This window comes from Nanorana parkeri, unplaced genomic scaffold (assembly GCF_000935625.1).
Source record: "Nanorana parkeri isolate BGI_ZX_2015 unplaced genomic scaffold, ASM93562v1 scaffold52, whole genome shotgun sequence".
NCBI classification, from domain to species: Eukaryota; Metazoa; Chordata; class Amphibia; order Anura; family Dicroglossidae; genus Nanorana; species Nanorana parkeri.
The window spans coordinates 1,806,632-1,831,493 of NW_017306320.1; the positions used below are offsets into that span (position 1 = coordinate 1,806,632).

The 24,862-nt window shown below is 44.9% G+C and overlaps 1 protein-coding gene across 1 annotated transcript in view; it reads left to right on the forward strand.

Annotated features, from left to right (window-relative positions):
* Positions 1–2,883: 2,883 nt before the first annotated feature.
* Positions 2,884–24,862, forward strand: part of RASAL2 (RAS protein activator like 2) — a 302,004-nt gene continuing 280,025 nt past the window's right edge. The window contains exons 1-2 of the mRNA XM_018575279.1: positions 2,884–3,258; positions 3,326–3,529. Coding sequence (XP_018430781.1) covers positions 3,352–3,529 — 178 coding nt within the window. The 5' untranslated portion in view covers positions 2,884–3,258; positions 3,326–3,351. The remainder of the gene's footprint in view (positions 3,259–3,325; positions 3,530–24,862) is intronic.

Below are 24,862 nucleotides of genomic sequence, written 5' to 3' on the forward strand. Positions count from 1 at the left end.
CGGTCACGTGAGGAAGCTGTAAGCAAGGTACGTATAAATGGAGCTCCCTCATGGCCATACCCCCAGCCCACCCCACCTCAAGCTGACGCTCGACGGCAGGCAACATATTTCAAATGGCTACTCGGCCTGAGAACTGACAGTGCTGCGCTATGGGGGAGGCAGAGGAGCCTCTCACATAGTGTAGTAAAAGGTATGTAGCGACCCACTGAACATGGAGTCGTGACCCACTGAACATGGGGTCATGAGCCACTAGTTGAGAACCACCGATTTAAGGTAAGTCCTAATGCAGCATGGGGGGGGGGAGAAATATTTGTAACTTTAATGTCACTTCAATGTTACCCCAAATGCACCTGCTAAAGCACATGTGTTGTAGTGCACCAAAAGTACAATGCATTTTGGTGCGGCACATTTTTTAAAAAGTTGCAATTGTCGCAGATTGGACAGCCTATTCAATGTTTGGGCCCGTCCGAATAGAACACATCTTAATACATGTAAAATGCATACAACCCCACTTGCACTGTCGCACAGGTGCAAACCAGGGCTCAAATAGTTAAATATTCCGAACAAACAGTTAAAAACACTTACTCACCTGTGTAACTATAAGAATTGTAGAGAAATGTATAATTTTCAAGGTTAACACAGTTAAACATTTATTGAAGTCTTAGCTTTATGGCCCATTTTGAAGCTGAAGCAAGTATCCAACATTTTCGGATATGTGAAGTACCTGTTTCCCCGCTGCTCATTGTGGTTCCTCCTGACAGCTCTTATGTCACTATGGAGATGTAATTGCTAGTGGCAGGAACCACAATGCAATGCAGGGGAACAGGTATGCCACGCTTCTTGTAGTTTTGGATACCAGCAACAGCCAGAGATCTGCAAAAAGGTGGAGTTTTGAGGCATTGGCTACCAGAGAGGTTAGTATACATCTGCTTCTTTACAGGTTGGCTTTAGTTTATTTCAGTTTGCAAAGTGACAGTGTCTCTTTGAGGGAAATCTGTCGTGAAGGGACATGGAGGCAGCCATTGCTAACCTTTTCTTTTTAAAAATGCCCCCCCCCCCCCCAAAATAAAAAAATAAAACAATAAAGCATTGGAACCAATAAAGCAGGGGCACGCAAACTCTGGGCCACCAGCTGTGGTGCAACTACAAATCCCTGTCTTGAGGCGATGCAAGATTCTGACAGTCAAAGGCATGACTCCCAGAGGCATATGCATGATGGGATTTGTGGTTTTACCACAGCTGGATGGTCAGAGTTGGCCTACCCCTGTAGTAAATCATTGTAACCATGATCAGTGGATCCCAGACGCAATGCTCAAACTTTTGCAGACTCTTCTTCCAGTCCATACCGAGGTAGAGGAATGTAGATACTGGTGTATATCAAAAGAGGGATTGTAGCAAGGGATAAAAGACTAATACTTCTACTTTATAAAATCGGCCTCATCTTGAGTATGCGGTGCCAACTCTCAGAAAAAATGTCCTCAAGCTGGAGAGAGTTTAGCAAAGGGCTACAAAATTAAAGGGATATAAAGTCTAAGTTATGAAGACTGCCTTCAAAATGTAAACTTATTCACCTTAGAAAAGAGGTGATTAGGAGGAGACCTTATTGCACTCAGGGCCGGATTTCCCACAAGGCCACCAAGGCCCGGCCCCGTGGCAGCAGGGAGTAGAGGGGCAGCAGGGGTGTGGAATTCCTATTGCCCGACACCTGGGACATGCAGTTCAGGGCGCCAGGCGGTTATTTTTTTTCTACATTTAGCCTTGCAGGAAGTCGCCGCTCATTTTCTACAAGTGATCTCGGCGATGTTGCTGAGATTACTTGTATGCAGCCTGCAGGTCAAAAAGTAAATTGAGGAACCTGGCCTTGTATTTTAGGAGCGAGAGTTAATCCGGCCCTGATTGCAGTCTTCAAAATCATCAATGGGGGCAACAATATGCCGTTTTCGGATGGAACTAACTGTTCCATCTGAAAACGGTGCTGAGAACACGGCAACACAGCAGGAGGTTGGAGGAAAGGGGGTTCAATCTTAGAATTCGTAGGGTTTTTTACTGAGAGTAGTGAAATTGTGGAATTCCCTTCCACAGGGAATGGTAACTGCTGATCGGGTTGATAAATTCAAAAAACTTCTTGATGAGTTTCTTTTTTCACTTAATATACAGGGATATGGGAAGCGCCATATATCATCCTTATACCTACTATGTTACTATGTTTTTTTCTGTTACTGTTTTGATGTTTGTGTTCGGTATTTACTATAGATTGTGTTGTTTTTGTTATAATAAAATTAATTGTAAATCTTATATACATGCTCTAAGATGTTTCAGAGAAAACAACTAGATATTCAATCATCCTACCTAGAGCGGTCTAACTTTTTTTGCATTGTATTTTCATTGGATGATATCTGGGGTGGTGTTTTCTCAGAATTACACAGGAATATAGGTTTAGCCTTATCGACTATTCACTTTAACAATAGAGGGGGATCTCTGACCCCTTGCAGCACAATTGTCTATATGTTACTATATATTGTCACCGTTGACACTGACAGCTGCTACAGAGAGAGTTACCCAGGGGGCCCCAAAGGTTTTGTACTTTCGACTTGCATTTTTTTGATTTGATATTCTGATAAAGTTATCTAAAATATGGGTGTCAGTTTTTGGAAAGGAGCACAATTTCTGGGCTTGCCATAGGCGCTATTTTCTATAGATACGCCTCTGGGTCCCACAGACATCCCAACTCTCCCAGAAGCTCCCAAAAAGTTGAGAAAAGCTGATTTGAATCAATGTCTACTTCCAGCCACCAGGTGGCGCTTTGGACGTTTTTTTTTTCCTCCCTTGCTGATCTCTATCGATGAGATAGGTGCTCCAGCATCCCAATTGTTTGAGGCGGGTCCCGCCCCCCTCCAGTGGATAGGCGGGTTGTTAGCTGTTCCTGTCTATCTCCCAGGGATGCCGCTGATGCCACTGGAGCTTGGCGAGCCTGGAGACACGTCCGCCGCCTCTGCTGCCTCCGCCGGGCTGTATGAAGAGGACTCTGGAGCTGCCAGTGAGAACGGTCACCACGGCAACGTTGCTAGGCTGACGCTTGCGTGCTGCTGAGCCGGGTCTGTGGACGGTCACGTGCCTCAGGATATCATACACGGGAGTCTCCCGGCTGTGACCCCCCTCAGAAGAGGAAACGCCGTGGGGTTCGTGCTGCCGTGTGCCCTTCCTCCCCTTTTTTTCTGTCCATGCCAGGCTCTGCCAAGCTCGGGGCACCGTGACACTCCCAGCCCCCCCTTTACCTTCCCTCAGACACAGAGTAGCACCCTGGACCCCCAGGGGAGAGGAAGCTGCTGAGCCCGGCCCTGTGTGCCCGCTATGCTCATGATGGATCTGTCCCCCGGGGGAGACTCGTTATCTAGCGGACATGACTTGTTCCAGAGCTTCCAGGACCGGGACTTCCTCCCCGAGGACTCTCCAGGGGGGGCCGGAGGGATCCTGGACCGCATCCTGATGGAGTCCGTGTGCCAGCAGCAGGGCTGGGTCAGAGTCTATGGTAAGATGGAGCACGGGTCACTCACACCGTCCTCTGTGCCGTCATGCATTATGTCAAGTGAAACGCATGGGATGTGTGTTTAGTGCACAGCGCATGCTAGGTGCGCTGCCCTTCATTCTGATTGGCACTCCAGGACCGCTCCTGGCGGGCGATGCAGCACAGGGATAAAAAGTTGTATTACTTGGTACACCAAATGTCAAGTCGCTGCAACGCCCGCCTGACGGGAGCCACCTCGGGGTGTCATGCATCTCATGCCGAGGTGTCAGGGAGAAGAACTTGTAGTCTTCCTTTACACTTGTGCGTCCACATTTTCATGCAGTTTTGTTTTTTTCCCCACATTTTTGTTGTGTGTTTTGTGTTGACCAATGAAAGTGAAATAAAGCGTCGGTTGATAGGGTATAAAGGCTTGTTGTCATGTGCATGAAAATGTATGTTTTTCATGCGTGCCCTTTGAAGTCCTACGGGGCTATGAACGCAGCAAAAGTTGTACCAGGACTGTTTCCCAAGACGCACGGAAGCGGGTGGCATGGGTGCAAACGGCGGGCATAGAGAATAGTTGGAATCCTTTTTTTGCGTGATGGGCAAAGTGCTTCAGATCATATCACACGTGTAAGCGGGGGCTTAAAGAAGGACTCCAGGCGTGTGAAATGTTAGGTGGGGGTCACCCTGTGCAAGGGGTATGTTTTTACATTCCTGCTCCTTTTGGTCTTGGTGGCGAAAGTAAAAGAAATATACTCACTCGATGCTGTCTGGCTGGTAGACCATTTCAAGCCCGATAAAGGGGACCCTGTGTGGCCCCGAAATGTTATCATTTCTTGTTACATAAAGCGTCAATAAACAGACGTTTGGCTTCACTTCAATATGGTGTGCTCGTGACGTCGCTACCCAATGGCTGCTAGACCAGACCCTGCAGACTCTTCTCCCCCGGAGTCTAATCCCTGCTGACGTCATTACATCTATGTAAGGTCTATTTACCTGCATAAGATGTGAGGATGCCAAGGGACATACCACAGAAGAGGAAAAACATACTTAACCCTTGCTGAGTGGTGGTTGGCCCCCTGCAAGGGTTAACTTTTTACATTTCTGGAGTTCTTCTTTAGGCTGACCATACGTTAAGACTTGCTCAGTACCCCCATCCATGCTACACAGAGCGGATGGAGGAATCTCCCCAGACAGCCATTGTATTCTGACAGCCGACACCATAGCTGTCAGAATACCCAAAAAGGGATTACATCTGATTGACTGTTGTCGCTGTTTGACTGACACTATTCCACCCACCTCCTTCAACAAATGTAGACTAAAAAAAATATAAAGCCAAAACTCTTTCTTTTTTTGTTACTTTTAGATAGAGGGGCAAGGGACTTGTTTGTCTGTCCACATTAGGGAGATTCACCCTTCAATCTCAAATAGTGAGTTGTCACCAGAACAGAAATAGTTGGGAAATCCTCCAATGGGGACACTAATTCCGGTGACAGCCAGGGATTTCCTCTTACTTCCTTTTGTGGATATGGGGCAAGACGTGAAGGGAAATCTCCCCAATGGGGCACAGATGGCAAATAACAAAACAAAACCTAAACTAACATATCCCCCCTGTCCCCCTCTATACTCATATTCAAAAGTGTTTTGAATTGAGTTATTCTTTTAGCTACTGTTGGGGCTTTAATTTGTTCTTGGGTAAACTACATGTCCATCTAAGACTCCCTGTACATAATGTGACAACAATGCTGACCAATTTTTCTTAGGAAAGAACAGTGTTGTCACCCTATTAGAGGAAGCAGAAAAATAATGGATCTACTGGGGGGATCAGCAGGAGCTATAACTATGTTACAGACAGGACTTGGATAAATAAAGAATGCTTTGTTATTTCTAATGACAGTCAGCATCATATATGTCATTCTTTGATTTTTGTCATTCAACCCATGTTGTATGTCCAGCTCCACTGACAGCATTTCATCTGAGCAGACAAAGTTCTCTGCTGCCATGAAATATTGATGGTCTGTGATTAGTCTCCGTTTATGTATTAGCAGAGCCGACTCCTACTTTACCGCTGTGTGTGTTGTATGTCAGGGGTGGACACAATATGGAGTCATCCTGCCCAGTCCAGGAGCCAGCAAAATTTGTTTTAGGATCCATTAACAACAACTTGAGAAAACCTCAGAGTTAGGCGCCAGCTGTCATTTTGAAGGAGCATTGGCGACCTGGCTCCTGGGATTTCTCCCGCCTTGAATAATTTATCATGTAAAACATGTGAAATCCAAAGTATCTGGAGCTGACGGTCACCAATTTAGATATCTTCATTGCTTGTAGCGTGGTGCTCGGGGAAGAACGTATCGTCCCTCTCTTCTTCCAGCTTAGTGGTGGGATCAGATTGATCATTCAGGCTAATCGTGCATTCATAGTCATGCTGACCATCCTAATCTTAATCCTTTTGGGTATTAGGCCAGGAAATCTTATGGTAAATGTGATGGCGTTCATTACTGTTCTGTCATGGTTTAATGTACAGGCTCCATAATATAATTCATGGGCTTTAGTAAAAAAAAAAGGAATGTTTTAATTCATACCCATTACATTTTGTTGCTGAAGAACTGATTTTATAATGGCTTTATATGTTTCAGTCCTGTCATTTTTATTTATGAAAGTGGTAACTTGTACATCCATTATTCCTTTTTAGGTTATACACTCCTTCCATAATGCCTTGCAGTACCAGCATAGGTAGACATGGGTTGTATTTTGAGCTTTATTACAACACAGTGGGGGGAATTTATCAAAACTGGAGCACACAGAATCTGGAGCAGTTGGCCATGGCAACCAATCAGCATCTCTCTTCAGTTTGCTCAGGTAAGATTTGAAAATGAAAGAAAGAGAAGCTGATTGGTTGCAGTGCAAATCTGCTCCAGATTCTGTCTGCTCCAGTTTTGATAAATTCCCCCCAGTGTGTGTGTGTCACAATATGCGCTCTGTGCACCAAACGCGCATGTACCATTCGCTGCAATGCACTGATGTAAATGCTCTGTGCATATTAAAAAAACAGACCCGGAGCTATTTTTTTCACATGTCGAGGTGCATTGAAAGCCCATTTGGGACCCATTAACACTATTGTGCTGCACCTGTTGGTACAGGACCTGTTCACATCCAAGCATATCATTAATTGCACGATTCCATGCGATTAATGCATGCTAGCATGCACTGTATCCATTGTGTTGCCTTTCATTCGAGTGCATGGCAGCCAGGGGGTGCATTGGGGTGCCATTCAAATGAATGGTAATGCATCACACCTAGCGCACAGTAATGCACACTAGGTTGCCCACAAATGATAAACACTACGCTTGGATGTGAACGTGCCCGCAATGTGCTGCCCCAACACAACGCACCCAAATTAAAGCAGTGCAAAGTGTGAATATTCCCTTAGACCCCGTTCACACTGAGCGTTTTGTTGCGCGATTTCTGCGCCATATCGCTCTATGTAGCTTGTCCAATGCATTTCAATGGAGCTGTTCACATCTCAATGTCGCGTGTAGCTTGTCGCTCGTACGATTCGGCCCCATTAGATTCAATTACCGGCGATATTGCGCTACAGAAGGGTCACTTTTGCACTGCAAAATGGAAGGAAAGAATGATGTCACATCAAGACCGCTGTTGATTGGTCACCGCCCAATGTAACCGTGACAAAGTCCCTCCCAAGAGTCGCGCTACGTAGCGCGATAAAATGTGCACTGCCGCTCAATATCGCGCATTGTAGCCTAATGCCGCTCAGCACGGAATCGCGTGGAAAAACTCGTGATTCACCATGCCGCTCAGTGTGAGTGGGGTCTTAGAAATGTATTGGCGCCCAATGCATAAAACACTTGTGTTGAAGCAACTTGTGATGTGGTGTAAATGGGCCCTTAGGATATGTTTGGTAAAGTGTGGGTTTTATTAGGTACAAATCAAATAACTTTATTTGTGTCAACTGATAATTTCCGCTTTTGTGTTAATTATTTTATGTAAAGTGTGAAATGGTGATATATTTATCCCCCCATACACCTAATGAATCTATTAGAGTATGATGTGTTATTAACTAACAAGCTCTTTAATTTTGTTTTAATTGCAATGTGAAGTAGATTTGTGTATGTTGAATTTTTTGCTGAATACTTGGCTATGATTTCAGTTTGTTTGCACAATTGTGGAGCCAAATAATAGAAACCAGAGGAAAGGATGGTGGCTGGTTTATCCAAGGCAACGAATCAGATTCCAGCTGTCACTTCTGAAGTACAATATAGGAATGAAAAACACTTGTTAGCCCTGATTCATACCTGTGCGCTGGGGAAAACGTGTGCAAAATTCAACAGGGTTATTAACAAAAGGGTGAAGAGCTTGGAGAAGGCCGGAGAAGTGAACAATCTAGGACAACATAGCTGAACTGGAAATTGAGCTGAATTGGAGAAGTTTTCCAAATCCGCTATTTTGGCCTAGATTGTTCCCTTCTCCAAACTCTTCACCCTTTTGTGAATAACCCTGCAAGTGTTCCTGCAGCCCATTAAGACACTAGTCTTTTCTGCATGCGTGCAAATGGCACCTCAAACATGCCTGTCAAGGGACACGTGTTGTAGCTTGCCAAAATCATGGCACTAAAGTAGCATGCTTTTTTTTTTTTGGTAAAGGTGCATGCACTTTTGGTGCATGGTGCAGCTGTCGTGCATTGAGCAGCATTAAAATGAATGGGCGGCCCTAATGCGTGCAAACCATGTATACCCTTCGGGGATTGCGTTGCACAGTTGTGACCCGGGGCATAAGAGCGGCATAGGCACTTTTCTTTTCTCCACTTTCAATATATTGGGTTACTGAATTTCAGACTTTGCTTGAATAAAAATTGGTGCACACATAATACATTCTTGGTGCAGTAATTTTTGCAGTCGACTTTTATCTATGGCGCAGGCTGTCTATATGAAAATCACCTGCTTAGGCCCCGTTCCCACTGCGCGATATGCAAATTGCGCGACATCGCGAGATTTCCCGCGCGATATCGCGTTCAAGCTTGCATTGAGCAAGCTTGAATCGCGGCTAAATCCTCTCCAAAAAGGGTCCTGCTGTAGCGACACACGACCCGCGACAGCAGGACCCTTTGCCCCATTGAAATGCATTGGAGCGAGATATCGCGCGGTAATTTGCAGCGATATCGCGGGAATTACCGCGCGATAAATCGCTCAATGTGAACAGGGCTTAAATGTACGTTACATCTCCCCAGCTGTGTATGTGTTCTCACTGTAGATTTTCTTTATGTGATTCAATCCTGAACAGACAGTCACCAGTGCTGCAGCCTTATTTTCTATAGAACGTTCTTTGGAAATATTAATTGAGAACAGTCCTTGTGTCCTATATGAGCTTAGATATTCTTCCCATTTGGCAGTTGCTCAGTGAAAATAAAATGAAATTCAGATGTCACAGATAATATATGGCTAAGACAAATTGTTGAATTTATTCTCCGGAAGTAATAGTCATAGCGGTGATGTTTGTGTCTTCAGTTGGCTGTATGTGGTGAGATCGGGGACGGTGGATAGGTTCGGACTTCTGTGTCTTTCAACATTTGATAACTTTCCAACATTTGAACACCTGCCAGTTGTATGACTGGAGATGACCACATGGGGGGGGGGGGCTTATTTGTTGCGGTAGGGAATGGAAAAGCTTTTTCAGGCCAAGGGTAAGGATTGGCATGCATCATAAGTGTGTGCCAAGCACTCCTTTAGGGCCCTGTCTCAACATGTTCGGACCAGATCTGCACACGTTTCTGCAAACGTGGTGTGTTTGTGATGCGTTTCATCTTTTTTGGGGTTTAATGTCTTTATGCAAATTCATCTCTTCCTGCTCCATGCCATAACTTCTGTTGCATTCTGTTGCAGTGAGTTTGTGCCACGTTCCAGTACAGGCAAAATGTGACATGCCGCATTTTCCCCTCCTGCACTGGGACAGACTGGACTGGTGTGAACAGAGCCCAAAAATCACTTAAAAATGCATTGGGATGCATTTTTGGTGCAGAAGAAAAATGTAATATACCGCATCTGATCCGGACTTGGTGTGAATGGGCCCTTAAATCGATTGTGTGCTATGCATGAAAGGTATGTATACACTACAGCACTCTTTAATGTATTTGACTGCACTGCAAGGCCTGGTTCACACCTGGGCGTTTTACAGCGCGTTCCTACGCTCTGTAAAACGCTCAACATGTGAAAACCAATGATTGCCTATGGGCATGGTTCCCACCTTGGCGTTTTACAGCGCGTAGGAACGCGCTGCAAAACGCCCTACGCCCAAAGAAGTACAGTAGCTTCTTTGGGGCGTATTTGCCGCGCGTATCAAATTTTGAGTTGGATTTGTGTACACTTAGTGATATCAAATTCCTGTGTATGCTAGCGTGTAATGTTTATAAAAATTGCAGTGTTTTATTGCATTGTGATCTTCTTTTTTTTTTTTTTTTTTTAGCAGTATCAGAATGTATCTTTGTGCAATCATGTCATGTGATCGCCTATAGCAGTACATCATATGATGAATACATTATTAGAAAATCAAATCTTGTGCTAATAGTCAAGCTATGCTCTCTTATTTTGTGAGGCGTGTGACTGAACAACGTGGGATAGGCATATGTTACAAAAATGCATGCATTCTTGCAGGCCTGTACATATCTTTCCAAAAAGCCGCTGTTTTTTTGGGCCTGTCTTTTGTTTTAACCCCTCACAGCCACAATATATGTATTCCCTACCCCACCACATCGCTTTGAGAGTCCCCCTCTTCACAGCAGATTGTGTGTGTGTGTGTGTGTGTGTGTGTGTGTGTGTGTTTCCCATAAACCCTACAAGTCACATAATAGACCAGGTCCCCATCAGACAATAGGCCTGCATGGCAGAACTTTGTGAAATAATGATTATCACCATGCCTGGCTGCTGGGAGGCATAGAAGTAAACCTTAAACAGTATACCATCAACAGCAGCAGATTCCTTGCTCTGGGAAACCAAGTGCCAGTGATTCTTATGGTCAGGGGGATTTTTTGGTTACCATGGGAGCTAGGTTTAGTCTGTAACTAAATTGATCTGTAAAACATACTTGAGTATATTTTCTCAGCTAACTGCAATGCCAATGAGCAGCCAGGGTACAATGTCTGCTAAACTGTTAATTGTTCCTTTTTTCTTTGATGCCCAGTATCCTGCACAACAGATCTCAGTTAACCCGTAGAAGCCTTAAACTGGCCATACACATAAATTATCTGCAGTTTTTTTTTTTATGGTCAAATGGAAAAGGTGCAACAGGTCCCTCCATCTACGCTAAACTGTGTGGAAGGAGGAATCTCCCACTGGGTCAAGCTTCAGTATCTTGCTAGTTGGCCCCACTGGCTCTCAAAATACCTGAACAATGCCTGCATCCAATCAGATTGTTCAAGTATTTTGAGAGCCGCCGGGGCCGACTAGCAAGATACTGAAGCTTGGCCTAGTGGAAGATTCCTCCATCCACACAGTTTAGTGTAGATGGAGGAATCTGTTTTGCTTTTTCCATCTGACCAAAGAAAATCTGCAGATAGTCTATAGGTGCATGGCATGTACTTTAGCCTGCATTCACACCTGCGTGCAGTGTTTAAGCGTGTTCGTGTGCTTAGTTTGCCACGTGTCCCCATTGAGTTCAATGGGGTCTTAAATGCATGACAAACGCGGCAGAAAAGCTCATGTAGAAAATTTTGTAGAGGTGGTTTTTTTGGAGTCCACATTTTAAAGCGCGCAAATGCTGAGGAAAAATGTGCGCTTCTTCTTGGCCACGTTTGCGGTACCTTTAGAAATATATGGCAGCGACTTTTGTGTTTTGCCGCGTTTCCGTCAACACGTGGTTCATAATGTACAGTTTGTGGCGTAACTGACTAGAGCTGCAGCTAACGATTATTTTAAACATCGATTAGTTAGCCGATTATTAAGTTCGATTAATCGGTTAATCGGATAAACTATAAAATAAAGTTTAAAAAATGGCTCCAGTGATGGGACTACTAGTACGCACAACTTTTTTACCGGGAATCGCGGTAAAAAAAACGTGCGACAGACGCGCATATGCAATACGCCTAGGTGTGAACGAGACCTAATTGTTATTCCCCAGCTGTACAATACACAAAAAGCTTTGCATTGAATGCTCAGCAGTCGCCCTGAAGATGAGCAAATCGTGTCATCTACCTTTTATCATGAAGTTCTACTAGTTAGCTCCGACTAAAGATATGTTGAGCTGCAGAAGGGATGTTTTTGCAATTATCATTTTGTTCAAAAGATTGGTATCATCTTGCAGAGATCTGGAGAACGTCTCGGGGACCGGTCATGAGTTTCTGGAATGTCCATCCAAAAAAAAGTTCAGGTTTGATGTGTTTTCTTGTCTTCAATAGTGGTGTGCATGTTTTTTTCAGTGCAATAGCGTAACCTCCAGTGAAGTTTCAGTGTATGGCTGCATCATTTTTGGGTTTTGAAGATCTACTGTTATCTACAGTTAGGCCCCATTCACACCTATGCGTATTGTAATATGCGCGTCTGTCGCGCGACCGTCACTCGGTTTTTTTACCGCGATTTGCGGTAAAAAAATTTGCGCGACCGTCGCGCGATTCCAAAGGCTACTTGGCAGTATCCAAATGGATAACGCCCTACAAAACGGACCAATACGCAGCAAAAACGCTCCGGGACCTTTTCATGCGTGGGCCGTTTTGTAGTGCGTTCGGAACGGGCGGAAATACGGACAGGTGGGAATGATACCATTGACTACAATGCTATTTATTTTTTTGACCGTTTTGTAGAGCGTTCATTGAGCGTAGGACGCGCTACAAAACGGTCAGGTGTGAATGGGGCCTATTTTGTAGTCCTCCCTTTTTTTTTTTTTTTTAACAATATTAATTTGAGTAAATGCTATTGAGACAGAGCAGCATCCAATCAGCAACTGTCTTTTTCACTAAGCTAGTGACATTAGACTTTGGCTACATGTGTGTAAACGTGTGTGGATGTGCATAAACCCGCATCATTTTAACCATCTAGAGGCATGAACAAAGCATCTAGCCTGACAGATCTCTAGATTAAGGCTAGGTTCACACCTGCACTACACCCGGGATCGCGCGGTCCTGTACAATGCAGGCAGCGATTTTTGTTTTTGCGATACACGACACGCGGTTGTTTTAGCCATGTTCGGAATCATGGCGGGAAACCATGCAATCCGCCCGGCATGACGGGTGCCATTAGAAAATAATGGCACCCACAGCGCGATCGGTTCACACCATGGCGACTCCTGACCGCACGACAATCCGCATGGTGAGGTGTCGCCTAGGTATGAACCTAGCCTGAAACACAAGTGGCAAGTGTGAATGAAGCTTTAAAGTGGAAGGCCCCATTCACACTGAGCGGATTCCCGCACGACTTCGCACATTTTTTGCCGCGCGATATCGTAAGAAGTCGCCGGCCAATGATTTTCAATGGAGCTGTCTTAATGCACAGCTCCAGGTTGTGGTGGTAAGTTGCGCCTGCAGGACCCTTGAGTCTAGGCATTACCAAAATGTACCCTTAACCTTCTCCCCCTCTACAAAGTATCCCAGTGTTATTTTATTTATTTTTTTCTACCTTGTTCCTGTAGTAAGTATTGCTCCCTGTGGCACCATCACTGGGCTAATGAGGAGGTAGGCAGAGTTCAGTATTCCAAAGGGCTGGGTTAACAACACTGGCTGGTATTTCATTGCAGGAAAGACATTGTTGTCAGCTTAAGCAGGAAGGTAAAAGCACTCTGTTTTCTTAAGGTTGAACTTCGCATTTTTATATATGCGTGTGGGAAGCTTGAAAAGAAGATGACCTTTTAATTTTCATGCAAGATTTACTTAAACCTCACTCTAGCAATCGGACTTTGCTTGCCTTTGTAATAATTAGACCCCGTTCACACTGGATTCGGTGCATTGCGTTACCATCCTGTTGGTAACGGAAGGGCACGGAAAAATGGGTGTAAGCACAGGCAGTTCACATTCACAACGTTATGTGGTCGCCGATAAAAAAGTAGAGCATGCTCTTGCTGTTTTTTCAATGCAGCGAGTCAAAAACGCATGCTAATGCATCGCAAGCCATTACAGTGAAGTTCTCCCACTCAGGACATGTTATTTCACATAAAGCTTGCCAAGAAAGAAGAAAAATGCAACAGATTGGAAGGGAATCGGATGGTACAGACACACCATTGACTTTACTTGTGAGTACCTTCCAATATTGGTGTGAATGCACACTTAAAGTTATGTGATATTTGGAACATAAATAATGTCCGATTTGATGATGGCTGCAGTCTGATAACTTGCTGGATGTTATTTCACATCTCTGCTTTTTCTTGGTAAACAAACCATGAATTTGACTTATTCCAGGAACTCTGGGTTGCTTGTTTGTTTCTTGAGGCCTGCAAGGTATCCTTATCTGTGCTGTCAGTTTACTAAGCCCGGTGTTATCAATATTTTGTTTAATTTGGCTGTGTAAATATTGTGTATGGCTTTCTGGCACTAGAGAATATTAGAGGTTACATTGATGTTGAACTCTGATCCTGGACTGCTTCTTTGCTCATGTGAGTTCTTTTATAAACATGTTTTCCTGGGTAAACTTTGTTCAGCTATTGTCTTTTTAAAATAGGCAAACCTGGGCAGGGTGTGCCATACTACCCTGCTGCAGTCATAAAAATGTTTGATACCTATCAGCATGAGACTGCGGGCACCAGACTTGTAGATTCCGTGGACTTTCAGAATTTTGTACGAATAAGCGATCATTCCATGAACCCAAAGAACTTTTTTTTATTTCTTTTTTTTTAACCAAAACCATAGAACTCCCCTAAGCAATGTTTGCATCAAAACTGATCATATTACCACATTTCTGTGAAATTAAAGAAAAAGGTCACCCTGTCTGGGGAATAAAGCACTTTGGCCTCGTAAACACGGGTGCCTGAGGTTGTACAGCATAAAAATCGGGCACGGACATACAACCCCGAACACAGGCTGTCTGTGTTCTGGGTTGTACGTCTGTGCATGCAGGTGTTAACTTAAGTGCTGGCGTATACCCTAGTACAGCTGCATCCTGTAATTGATCTTTATGGGTGGCTGTACACAACAGCTGCGATTTAAAGTCAGAATTTTTTATTTCCCCTTCCCAATCCTGCTGTAGGGACTTACCTTTAAATTATGCCTCTTGATTCGATCATCATCTTCTTCTTTACTGTCCTTTTCAGCTGTCCCTCCAGCGCTGGTGCGGGTCTCCGATCCAGAGCTGAATCCTCTGTTCTCCTCTTCTCTGATGTCTGTACAGGTGCACGCTGCTCCATATACTTACCTTGTGTCTCTCCTCGTCTCCCAGCTGAACATCTGAAGTGCGCATGCGACCGCCCCAAGATCCTTTGCGGCCGCCCGAGACTCTTCAGATGTTCGGACGGGAGCGTGCGGCGAAGACACGGGTAAGTTTAAACCCTTTTTAAAAGGTCTTTAAAAAAATTGTTTTGCATAGATCTACTGCCTGTAGAAGGAAAAAAAAATGGGCAAAACCTTTGTTAGACCTTTACCTCAGGAAGTCATGGCTGAACAGGTTTAAACAAGAGAAAAGCATAGCATGTAGTCTTAAGGTGCCCATACACTGCTCGATTCTCGTACGAGAATCGCGGGAAATCCCGCGATCGTACGAGAATCGAGCAGTGTGAACGAAGACGTGTGACCATTTCTACTGTACGGTCGCACGTCATTTGTCTAAGGAGCACGCTAGAAAACCAGCCGAAAATTGTACGATTTTCGGCTGGTTTGAACGGTGCTCGGGAGACAAATGCCAAACGGGCCGGTGTGCGCACGCTCACACTGCCCGTTCAGCATTGCGGTCATCGAAAGCCCGATGATCGAGAGTACGTTCTGCCTGTCCAAGATGGGCAGATCGTACGTTTTTTTTAATCCCTACAGTGTATGGTCACCTTAAGTCTAAACTTTGCTGTCAAACAGCATATAGCTGGCCATACACCAGTAAAATTTGTTTTTAAGAACGTTAATTTGCTTTTCCAATTAACAGGGTGAAATCAACTATCGTTTTTGACCAGAGTGATGGAAAAAAAAATCGAAGGATTTTTCTCCATTGAACTTAATTTAGTTTTTTGTTTGAGAAACTCCCATTAATTTTTTTTAATTTAACATTATCGAAGTTTAAAACAGCATTGTGAAGTCTCTGATGGTGTTCTCAAAGTTTCATACAAGGATTTTCGTATGAACATTCGTACAAAAATCTACCAGTGTTTATCCAGCTTTAGGTAGAAGAGGGGGTGAGCACAGACGTAAGCAGTAAGGTACTTTCTTAGCTATTGCAAAACAATGTCTGCTCAAAACTAAGATTTCCATTAGATGAACTGGGTCTTTATCTGTAGCCAAGTATTAGCATTTCAAGTGATGTGAATTGACACAAGTCTAACCTGAATATTTTACTTCTTTTTTGTCTTGTCCTTGCTTTATGAATGTTTTTTGTACATTTCCACATAGCTCAGATTCAGACAATGACCTCTTCATTTCATGATCCAGTGATTGCACATAGCTTTATTGCTGAGCCCTGCAGAAAGTTCTACAACAATGGAAGTAACAAAGGTCAGCAGCATACAGTATTGTTGATCTGATGCCCACGGCACACAGCAGGTTAAAGATTTTGTTGAAGCCAGACCTGTGACGGCTGTCTCAGTCAGGGATGTGGAGAAAGTGTTTGCACAATGAAGTCAGCGGTTAGAGTGCAGCATGTACAATATAATCAAATGTGGTCAGCTTGTCCATGACGTGGATGCAGCTTAAACACCTAATTTAAAAAAAAAACACAATGGTCACCCAAGTGATTTTCAAAAGCTGCAAAATAAAAAAACATGCGTCATTTGTCAGGTTCAAGAGGAATTATGGGGAGAGTGAAATACACCCTTCCCCATAATTGGAGCCGATGTGTGACACTGTGAAGCTGTCACACATTGTCTCTGTAGATTGAGAACTGAGTGTTCACATGCTGCTGACTGCCCATTTCCTGATCTTTTATCGGTCATGACTCCCCACGGGGATTCCTCCCTCTCCGTTCCTCCAAGGCTGACTGGACACCCGGAAGGACGCAGGCACAGCTAACTCTGGATGTAGAGAGACAGAGCCAGCTGCCAATCTGGTGAGGGGGCCGCAGCTTGGCTCTGTGCTGTCAACATATGCTGAGTTTTGGGTCACAGGAGGACATAGTAAATGTCCTTCTGTGACCCAAAGAGAACTATGGCCAAAAAAGGTTGGGCCATAGTTCTCTTTTAAAGGATTTAAAAGTCCCAGCATATACCATCCTGTTATAACACCAGCCTTGTAATAGGACTACATACTAGAGTTATGTTTTGATAATGCAATCAAGATTTACTTGGAAAAAAAACCCCTTTATATAGTGAGTGCTGCCTTTTTGTCTGCCCATCACTTTCAACAACTTCCTGGACACAAGGAAGTGTATATTCCCAGGGCTACATGAAATTGTGTCAATGCTTTGAGGAAGTACTTCCTATGGGCAACTTCAATCAGTTTTAAAACTTCTAGATGGATATTATTATTAGGAGTGGGCTAGAACCTATGGAAATATATTTATTTTTAGTTTTTGACCATAGATGCCCTTTAACTGAATGATGACCTGCTTTTGCTGTCCATATCAACCAGTTACACAGCAATTTGGTTAATAGTGCAGCAATGCAGTGCAGTTATATTTGTAATGTGCTAACAGTGGGGTGATTTTGGCTGGCAATAAATGTGGGTATCTCATACATTGGGGTAAAAATTCTCTGATTGGGAGACTTTCATCTGCCTCTGGGGACCCTAATGCATATCTGAACGCAAAAAACAAAATGCAGCTTACCTCAGTCCTTGAATGTGGTGGCGGCATTTGTTTTTATAATTTTTTTTCTAATGCTTTTTACCCCGTTTTGGTGGTATGTACTAAAAAAAAATAAAGTACTACATGCAGTACTTTTTCTCGCTGTGTTGTGATTCACTGCACCTCATCACCTAGTGCTGTGGTGAATAGAAATTGGTCAAATGTCATTTTTTGGCATTTTAATAAAGTTTGAAAAATAATAAAAATGTAAACAATGCAATGCGCTGATATTGGAACATTGCAATGCTTCCCTAACGGAACACACCAGTGGCCCTGCAATAGTCAATGCTGCTGATGAGAACTGACTCATTTTGTTTTCTGGTGACCACTCGCAATTTGGGATTTTTCTCTTACTTTTCAGTTCTATTAACAATGGCTACTAGGATGGAGAGAGAGGTCTGTCCCCTCAGCTGAGGCACAGACAGCAATTCAATCCTGACAGGTTGTTGTAGGTTAGTAAAACTAATGTGTGGCATGAGGGTCCAAAAAGATAGTTGTTTTTTTTAGAGCTGCAGCTAACGATTATTTTCAAAATCGATTAGTTAGCCGATTATTAAGTTCGATTAATCGGATAAACAATAAAATACATTTTAAAAAATGGCTCCAGTGATGGGACTACTAGTTTGTATTGAGATTGCAGTCCATCAGGAGCAAGCTTGGAGCGGTTGAACTAAAAAAGAAAAAAAATAGTGTGGTGTGCAATATAGTGAAATGGAAAGTGTAAAATTATACAGCAATGAATGCAAAATGGCACCGGCTATAGAGGACTACAAATCCCAGCAATACATTATACAGCTCAATGCAGAATATAACCAACTATAGAGGAGTGCTCCTCTATAGCTGGTGGAATTCCGCATGGTGCTGTATAATGTATTATTGCTGGGATTTGTAGTCCTCTATACAGCGCAGTGCAGAATACCACCAGCTATAGAGGAGTACAACAAATCCCAGCAATAGTACATTATACATACAGTGTATAATGTATTGCTAGGATTTGTATTCCTATGTATAATATACAGCACAATGTACCATCAGCTATAGAGGACTACAAATCCCAGCAATACATTATAGAGCACCATGTGGGGGAAAGTGCAGGCTTACCTGAGCAGTCTTCCAGCAACTTGCTTCTGAGATCGGGTCTGTCTGTCGACGGCTGTCATCCCCCCACACCTGCTCCTCCTTACTACATCTCCCCGCGTCCCTGTGGATGTGGGCGGGCGGTGAGTGTGAGGCGGGAAGGAGGTGCGTCGTGTAAAGCGTGGATGCAGGTGGGCGGGTCTGGCAGCGATGAGCGTGATTTGGGGAGGAGGTGCGGCTCGCAGCGTGTGTGTGGAGCGTGTGTGGAGCCGTGAACAGGGCCAACTGATCGGAAGCCGATTATTCGATTATTGAAAAAGTTGACAACTTTTTCAATAATCGATTATGTCGATTAGTTGTTGCAGCCCTAGTTTTTTTAAAGGCTTCAAAGTCGGGTCAACTAGACTAGGTTCCCTGTACTAAACTCTCAAAACTTGATTTAAATGTTATTGTCAATACTCCTCTATCTTTGCTAGAAAAACAGAAGGTGGGAGACGGAAGCGCCACAACCTAGCGCAATAAAAGTGTTGAGAAGGTTAAGGAGGGGTAGTGTTGAACTCACCTGCGGTAGGGTGGACACTTGTTAAGGCAGGTGGTTGGGAGCGATGTTCAGGGTTGGCAGGCGTGGTGAAGCCGTCCTCTACTGTGATGGAGTGGGTACTCGCTCGCATAGGTAGTTGAGAGCTTTGTTCGGGGGTGGCGCCACCGCCTAGTGAAGTAGAGTACTCCATCGCTCCCACCACCCCTGAACAACGAGTTCAGGGGCCTTAATGAGTGTCCACCCTACCGCAGGTGAGTTCAACACTACCCCTCCTTAACCTTCTCAACACTTTTATTGCGCTAGGTTGTGGCGCTTCTGTTTTTCTAGCACACGCGTCTGACACCCCGGTCCGGACCTAACAGAAGCTGCACACCAGCAATAGATCCCACCAAATACAGTCCTTCCCCTGTTTTTTCCTACCTCACCACCATCCACGTCCCTTCCCCCGACTAATCTTCATCCCCCCACGGCCCCTCGAAGAGCGCTGAACACGGGACAATTCTTCTAACTTTCTGGTATAATCTTCTATCTGTGCCTATATATTGTGATCTTCCAATATGTATTGGCCAGCAAAAAAAAAATATTGATGTGGATTTTTGCTGACATGTTCAAACGTCCTCTAAGGAGCCGTAAAATTAGTTTAAAAAGAAATTGTATTTTTTGGCATGTATTCAGAATTTTGTGTTGTAACTTTGGAAACATAGAAAGCTTTTTACGTATACCAGCGTTGCACAACTGCTAGCTGGAAGATTATAGTGGATTGTAAAATAACCTCATGGGTTATTCCAGGTTAACATCCTTGAGTAAAGCAGGTGTTGTGACGGGCATAGAGCTGGCAATTCATACCAGCTGTCACTGGCAATTCCGGGGGATAGTAATGCTATAATTACAGAAAGACTTCGATGGCTTGTACAGATATTCAGGATACATGAGCAGAATTTCACTCTGCAAATGGCTGCATGTAGATTGGATCCAGGCCCACACCTAATGTTTTTCTGTAAAGCCTCCTCAATAAACAGTGCCCAGATTCTGCCCATGATCACAGCTCATCAGCTGGAAGCCCCAAAGTTCAAAGACAGTTGACTGACTCTCTCCCTGCCAGCTGGATTCGAGCGAGGCATTCATTCAGATCTGATAATGAATCTTAGTACCCAGCTGAAAGATTACAGGCTCTTCCATGCTGACCTCAGAGCAATGTATAAAAAAAAAGTTGTCTTGTTCGTTCCCAACTGCTTGCAAGATTTGGCAAGGATGTAGACATAAGCAAGATGACAGCAGGGCAACCAAGGCCAGTAATGGAATCTTCTCTCACGACTAGTTTTTCCATAGGTCATGGTTGGACAAATGAATATGGTATTCAGAAGTCAGACTGCCTAATCCTGGAGTCGGCTCCATTGACAATAACTAGAGAAGACCTTAAAAGTTAGGCTCCAGCTGTTGTTATTTTTTAGGCGCATTGGCTACCTGGCTCCTGGGATTAGTCCACTCCTGCTTTTAGTGATCAGAACTGTAAGGGTTACAGAACTATTTTATATTGCAGGACAATTATATGCTAAGGGCAGTTAGCTATAACAACCTATAAAAATCCTAGCAGACAAGTCAAATATTGACTTTTAGACTACTGCTCAAAGCTGCTCTCTCTGTAAAAAAAAAAAAAGTGTGAGTCAAAATACATATTTGTCAGCCAGAATGAGGCTCTCTCTGGGTCCTACCAGTTTCTGCACTCATTTCCACTCTTTGCCATGGCTGTTTGTGAGGTGTAAGAACTGATTGACGGCTCAAGTGTTCAGAGGCAGGGCCTCACCACAGCCAAAACAAAGAAGCAAAAGTAGCAGTGAGGACCACAAGGCACCCAGACTCAGCCTGCATCAGCTGAGAAGTAGGGATTTCAGAGCTCTATTCAGCTTTTATGGGAGCACCGGCTTGAAATGCCGAACTATTTGACTTTAGGCCCACTTTAAGAGCTTGCTCACTCTATGTTCATTGAGCTGTGTTTTTCTGCACACCACTGCACATATAATGTGAGCAAGGTAGATGGAAAGCAATTGTTTATATGCCCTGTGCACACCATACATGAGCAGCGTTTTCCCCAGTCATCTTCCAGGACAGCCATCGAGATATAGGCTCCGCCTGCCTGCAACAGGAAACACATCAACCACATTAAATAAATAGACTCCTCCTTCCATCCCAAGTCAGTTTTTTTGTGTTTCCGCCGGCTACACAGGGACATCGTAATGTTTGTTATTTTTAGGGCTCATGTTTGTTTGCCTTTGGGCTGAGCCTTACCCTGCTAGGCATTGGGACCTACTCCAGGCTTACCTGCTGCAGTGCCTACAGGGATTCCCTATCGGACCCCCACCCGATTTCTGGCCAAGGTTCCCTTCCATCACTCAGGGAAGGCAACCATCCTCCTGCACGTGAGTAGGCGCCAGATGGTGGCCCCCCCCTGGTGTAAAGCAGTGGCAAGGTGTAATAACCTGGAGTGTGCGTGAGCCCCTGTTGTGGACATGAGATGGCGACGACAGGGGCAGCATTGGAGGGGTATGGGGACTGGAGGCAGCTGGGGGCTGTAGTCCAGGGATCCCGGATACCTCGCAGAGTGGGGGCACTTACCTGATGGTATGGGGAGCGGTGCAGTCTTCGGCAGCATGGGGGTGTTGGCCTCGCGCTAGGGGGCTGCAGCGTCTCTGGGCCCCTTGCTGGTGTCGGTGGTGGAAGGCTGGAATGTGGCGGGTGACGTCACTTTTTAGGCGCCGGCGCCATCCGTAGTGCGTGCCGCGTCGTCGCATGCGGTGACGCACTTCCGGCGCGCCACTTCCGGGTTCGGAAGCAGTCTCGTGCCGGAGACACATAAGGAGCTGTGAGCTCAGATAACAGCAGACGCCGCTCGGCCACGACTAATCGGGCAGTAGTGTCCCGTGAACGGTGAAGGGAGTTGGTCCACTCATCTGCTGTACACTATCCATAACCGACCTAGACCACATACGGCCGGTGGGGACGTCAGGAGAGGGCCGATAGCGTGGTCGGCAGTGAGCTGCAAGATACCCACAGATGCCGGGCCGGGTGCTGCTACTCCAGATCTGGGAGAGCATGGCACGGGCGCTAAGGTAGGCGAGTTTGCTTTTGTTCATTCTCCCCTTCCTTTACCTGGCTTGTATTGGGGGCCTGTTTACAGGACAAGCTGGGTAGTGTTATGTGTAACTTGGTTTGCATGCGGGCAGAGCACTGGCTGATGGCGTCACTCTTGTCTTACGCAGGTCAGAGCCGTGGAGGACAAGCCCCTCGCTGAAGCAGGTTGCTCTCGCCCAAAAGGGAAGAAGTGTGCCTCTTGCTTTGCAAAAATGTCAGCTTCATGGTCCAAACCCTTGTGCAAAGTTTGTTTAGAGAAAATAGTTGCAAAAGAGTCAGCCGGAATGTTTAAGGGGCTTTTGGACTCAGGAGCCTATATCTCGATGGCTGTCCTGGAAGATTCCTGGAAACCGAGTTATCAGGTAATCAACTCATGTTTTTCTGCACACTACCACACAATGGACGCAGTGTGAACAAGCCCTAAAGCTGAACTCCATGCAAAACAAATATTGTCTGAATACAAGAGACGTGTATTCTAACCTGAATCTTGGTGTGCTTTCTGTAGTTGTTCCAGATCTTTGCAGGAATCCAGTGTGAAACGTTTTCCTCTGTAGGAGCTTCCTGTAATAAAGACCAGTCGCTGCTGCGCTCTTTGCTCGTGCAGGGGGACTGGTCTGGTCTCCACCCTCTCCTGTAGCCTGTAGTGGGTGGGGCCTGTTGGATCCCTGCCATAGCTATGCTCAGGTTAATGTGAAGCACAGTGATAATGCGGCTGTTTTAGGAATACGTAAGAGTTGTTGTGTCCAAAGTTCAACACTAATTCGATCAGAGACATACACGATGAATGTGGATATCAAAATGAACTTTATATGGTACGGGTGGGCAACCTTGATGCTCCAGCTGTTGTGGAACTACAAATTCTATGAGGCATTGCAAGAGGCTGATCGCAACAGGCATAACTCTCAGAGGTGGCTGCATGCTGAGATTTGTAGTTTCACCATATCTGGAATGCTGATTGGCCTGCCCTTTTGTATGTGGGGTCTGGCTATAAACTGGCAGATGTTTTGCCAAGAATGATTGGTGGTAAAACATCTGCTCACCCTTCTTTTACTTTACTAGAATGCCTTTGTGTGAAGATGTGGCTTGTTCTTTAAGAGGTCCATTCTCTTTTCTCCATTGTCAGTCGCAGAGAAATGTATTCTTAGTACGTTGTTAATTCTTAATTCACAAATGAGGCTCGAAATTGTTGCAAGATGGAAACTGAAAAGGTATTTTTGTACCTCCATGGCTTAAAGAGAATTCTTAGCATTCGTGCATATTCTAACAAGCTTTATACATTAAAATTCAGGAGGCATTGGTTACAATAGGAACAGCATTATAAACTAGACAAACCAGCGTATGCCATTTCTAAAACAATCTGTTTAACAATCCTTTCTGCTCCCTGTGACTTGAGTAAGATGACCCAGCTACTGGGTCATTTTAGCCATAAATGGGATTTTTGCTTGTTTGTGCCACAAGCGATGGTGGGAATGAATGGGCTTCTTTATGTGTACCAAACTGAACCCGGCTGTGTGCATTCCAGAGAAGGCTTCTAGGGAGTCATATTGGTTTAGGTCTGAGGTGTGCTAACTAATCTATTTAGAGGTAAAATAATAAACACTGAATATTTTACCTTAAGGCATGAAGCAGCACTTTATTAACCTAAGAACTCTTTCATGGCATATTGCAAATTACAACACTAAAATGGATTTTGAATGCAAAATGATGTTCTAAGGGGGTCATTTATATTACCCACTCAGTTTTATAAATTGATATAACATGTGTAGTGGAAAAAATCGCCAGCGTTCTTTTTGTGACCCTGCCTGCTCCCCATGCTGTTGGTTTAGACTGACGTTCAGCGAAAGGGAGAATACCAAAGTGAACCTGTCATAGTTGAGATTTCCATCCATAATGAAGGCCGCCATTTCCAAATAACCAAAACTGGTGCTGGTTCTGCAGCAATAGCTGGATGAGAAATCTTGTATGTAACAGTTAAAGGAGAATTTATTTAGGAAATGTGGGCGATTTGAAACCTCCTAGTTCGAGCCGACGTGTGACAAGGAAACTGTCACACGTCGGCCCTATAGATCGGGAAGTGAGCGAACACATACCGTCGCTCGCTCACTTCTCGATCATCTCCCTGCAGAGAGTGGTGACTCACTCACGGCTCCCTGCATGGATTCCCCTCCCTGTTCCGATCCTCCAGCAATGAGTGGAGAAACGGACGGGGAGGGGGAGGGGGCGGGCACAGCTGGCTCTGCCTCTAGATAGGCAGAGCCTGCTGTCACTCGCGCAGCTGTGTGGATCTCGACAGCGGCGGTCTCAGTATACCGAGAGCAATAGCCTGCAATATACTGAGCTTTGGGTCACGGAAGGAGGTTAGTATATGTCCTCCCGTGACCCTTAGCCCTCATTCACACTGGAATCGGCGTGATTAGTACGCAGCCCCGTCCTTCTCTATGGGACTACACGGCTATACGCCCCCCTACGCTCACCTCCAGTGCAGGTCCGTAGGGCTGCGTTTCCTGGCTCGGAGGCAGACCGGATCCATCCTGTCAGCGTACAAGTACGCTCACCCCCATGGACGTGCAGGGCGGGTGAGTGTAGGGGGGTGTATGGCCTTGTAGTCCCATAGGCTGGGTTCACACCTAGGTGTATCGAATATGCGCGTTTGTCTGTAAAAAAAAAAAAGATGCGCGACAAACGCGCGTTTCCGAGGGC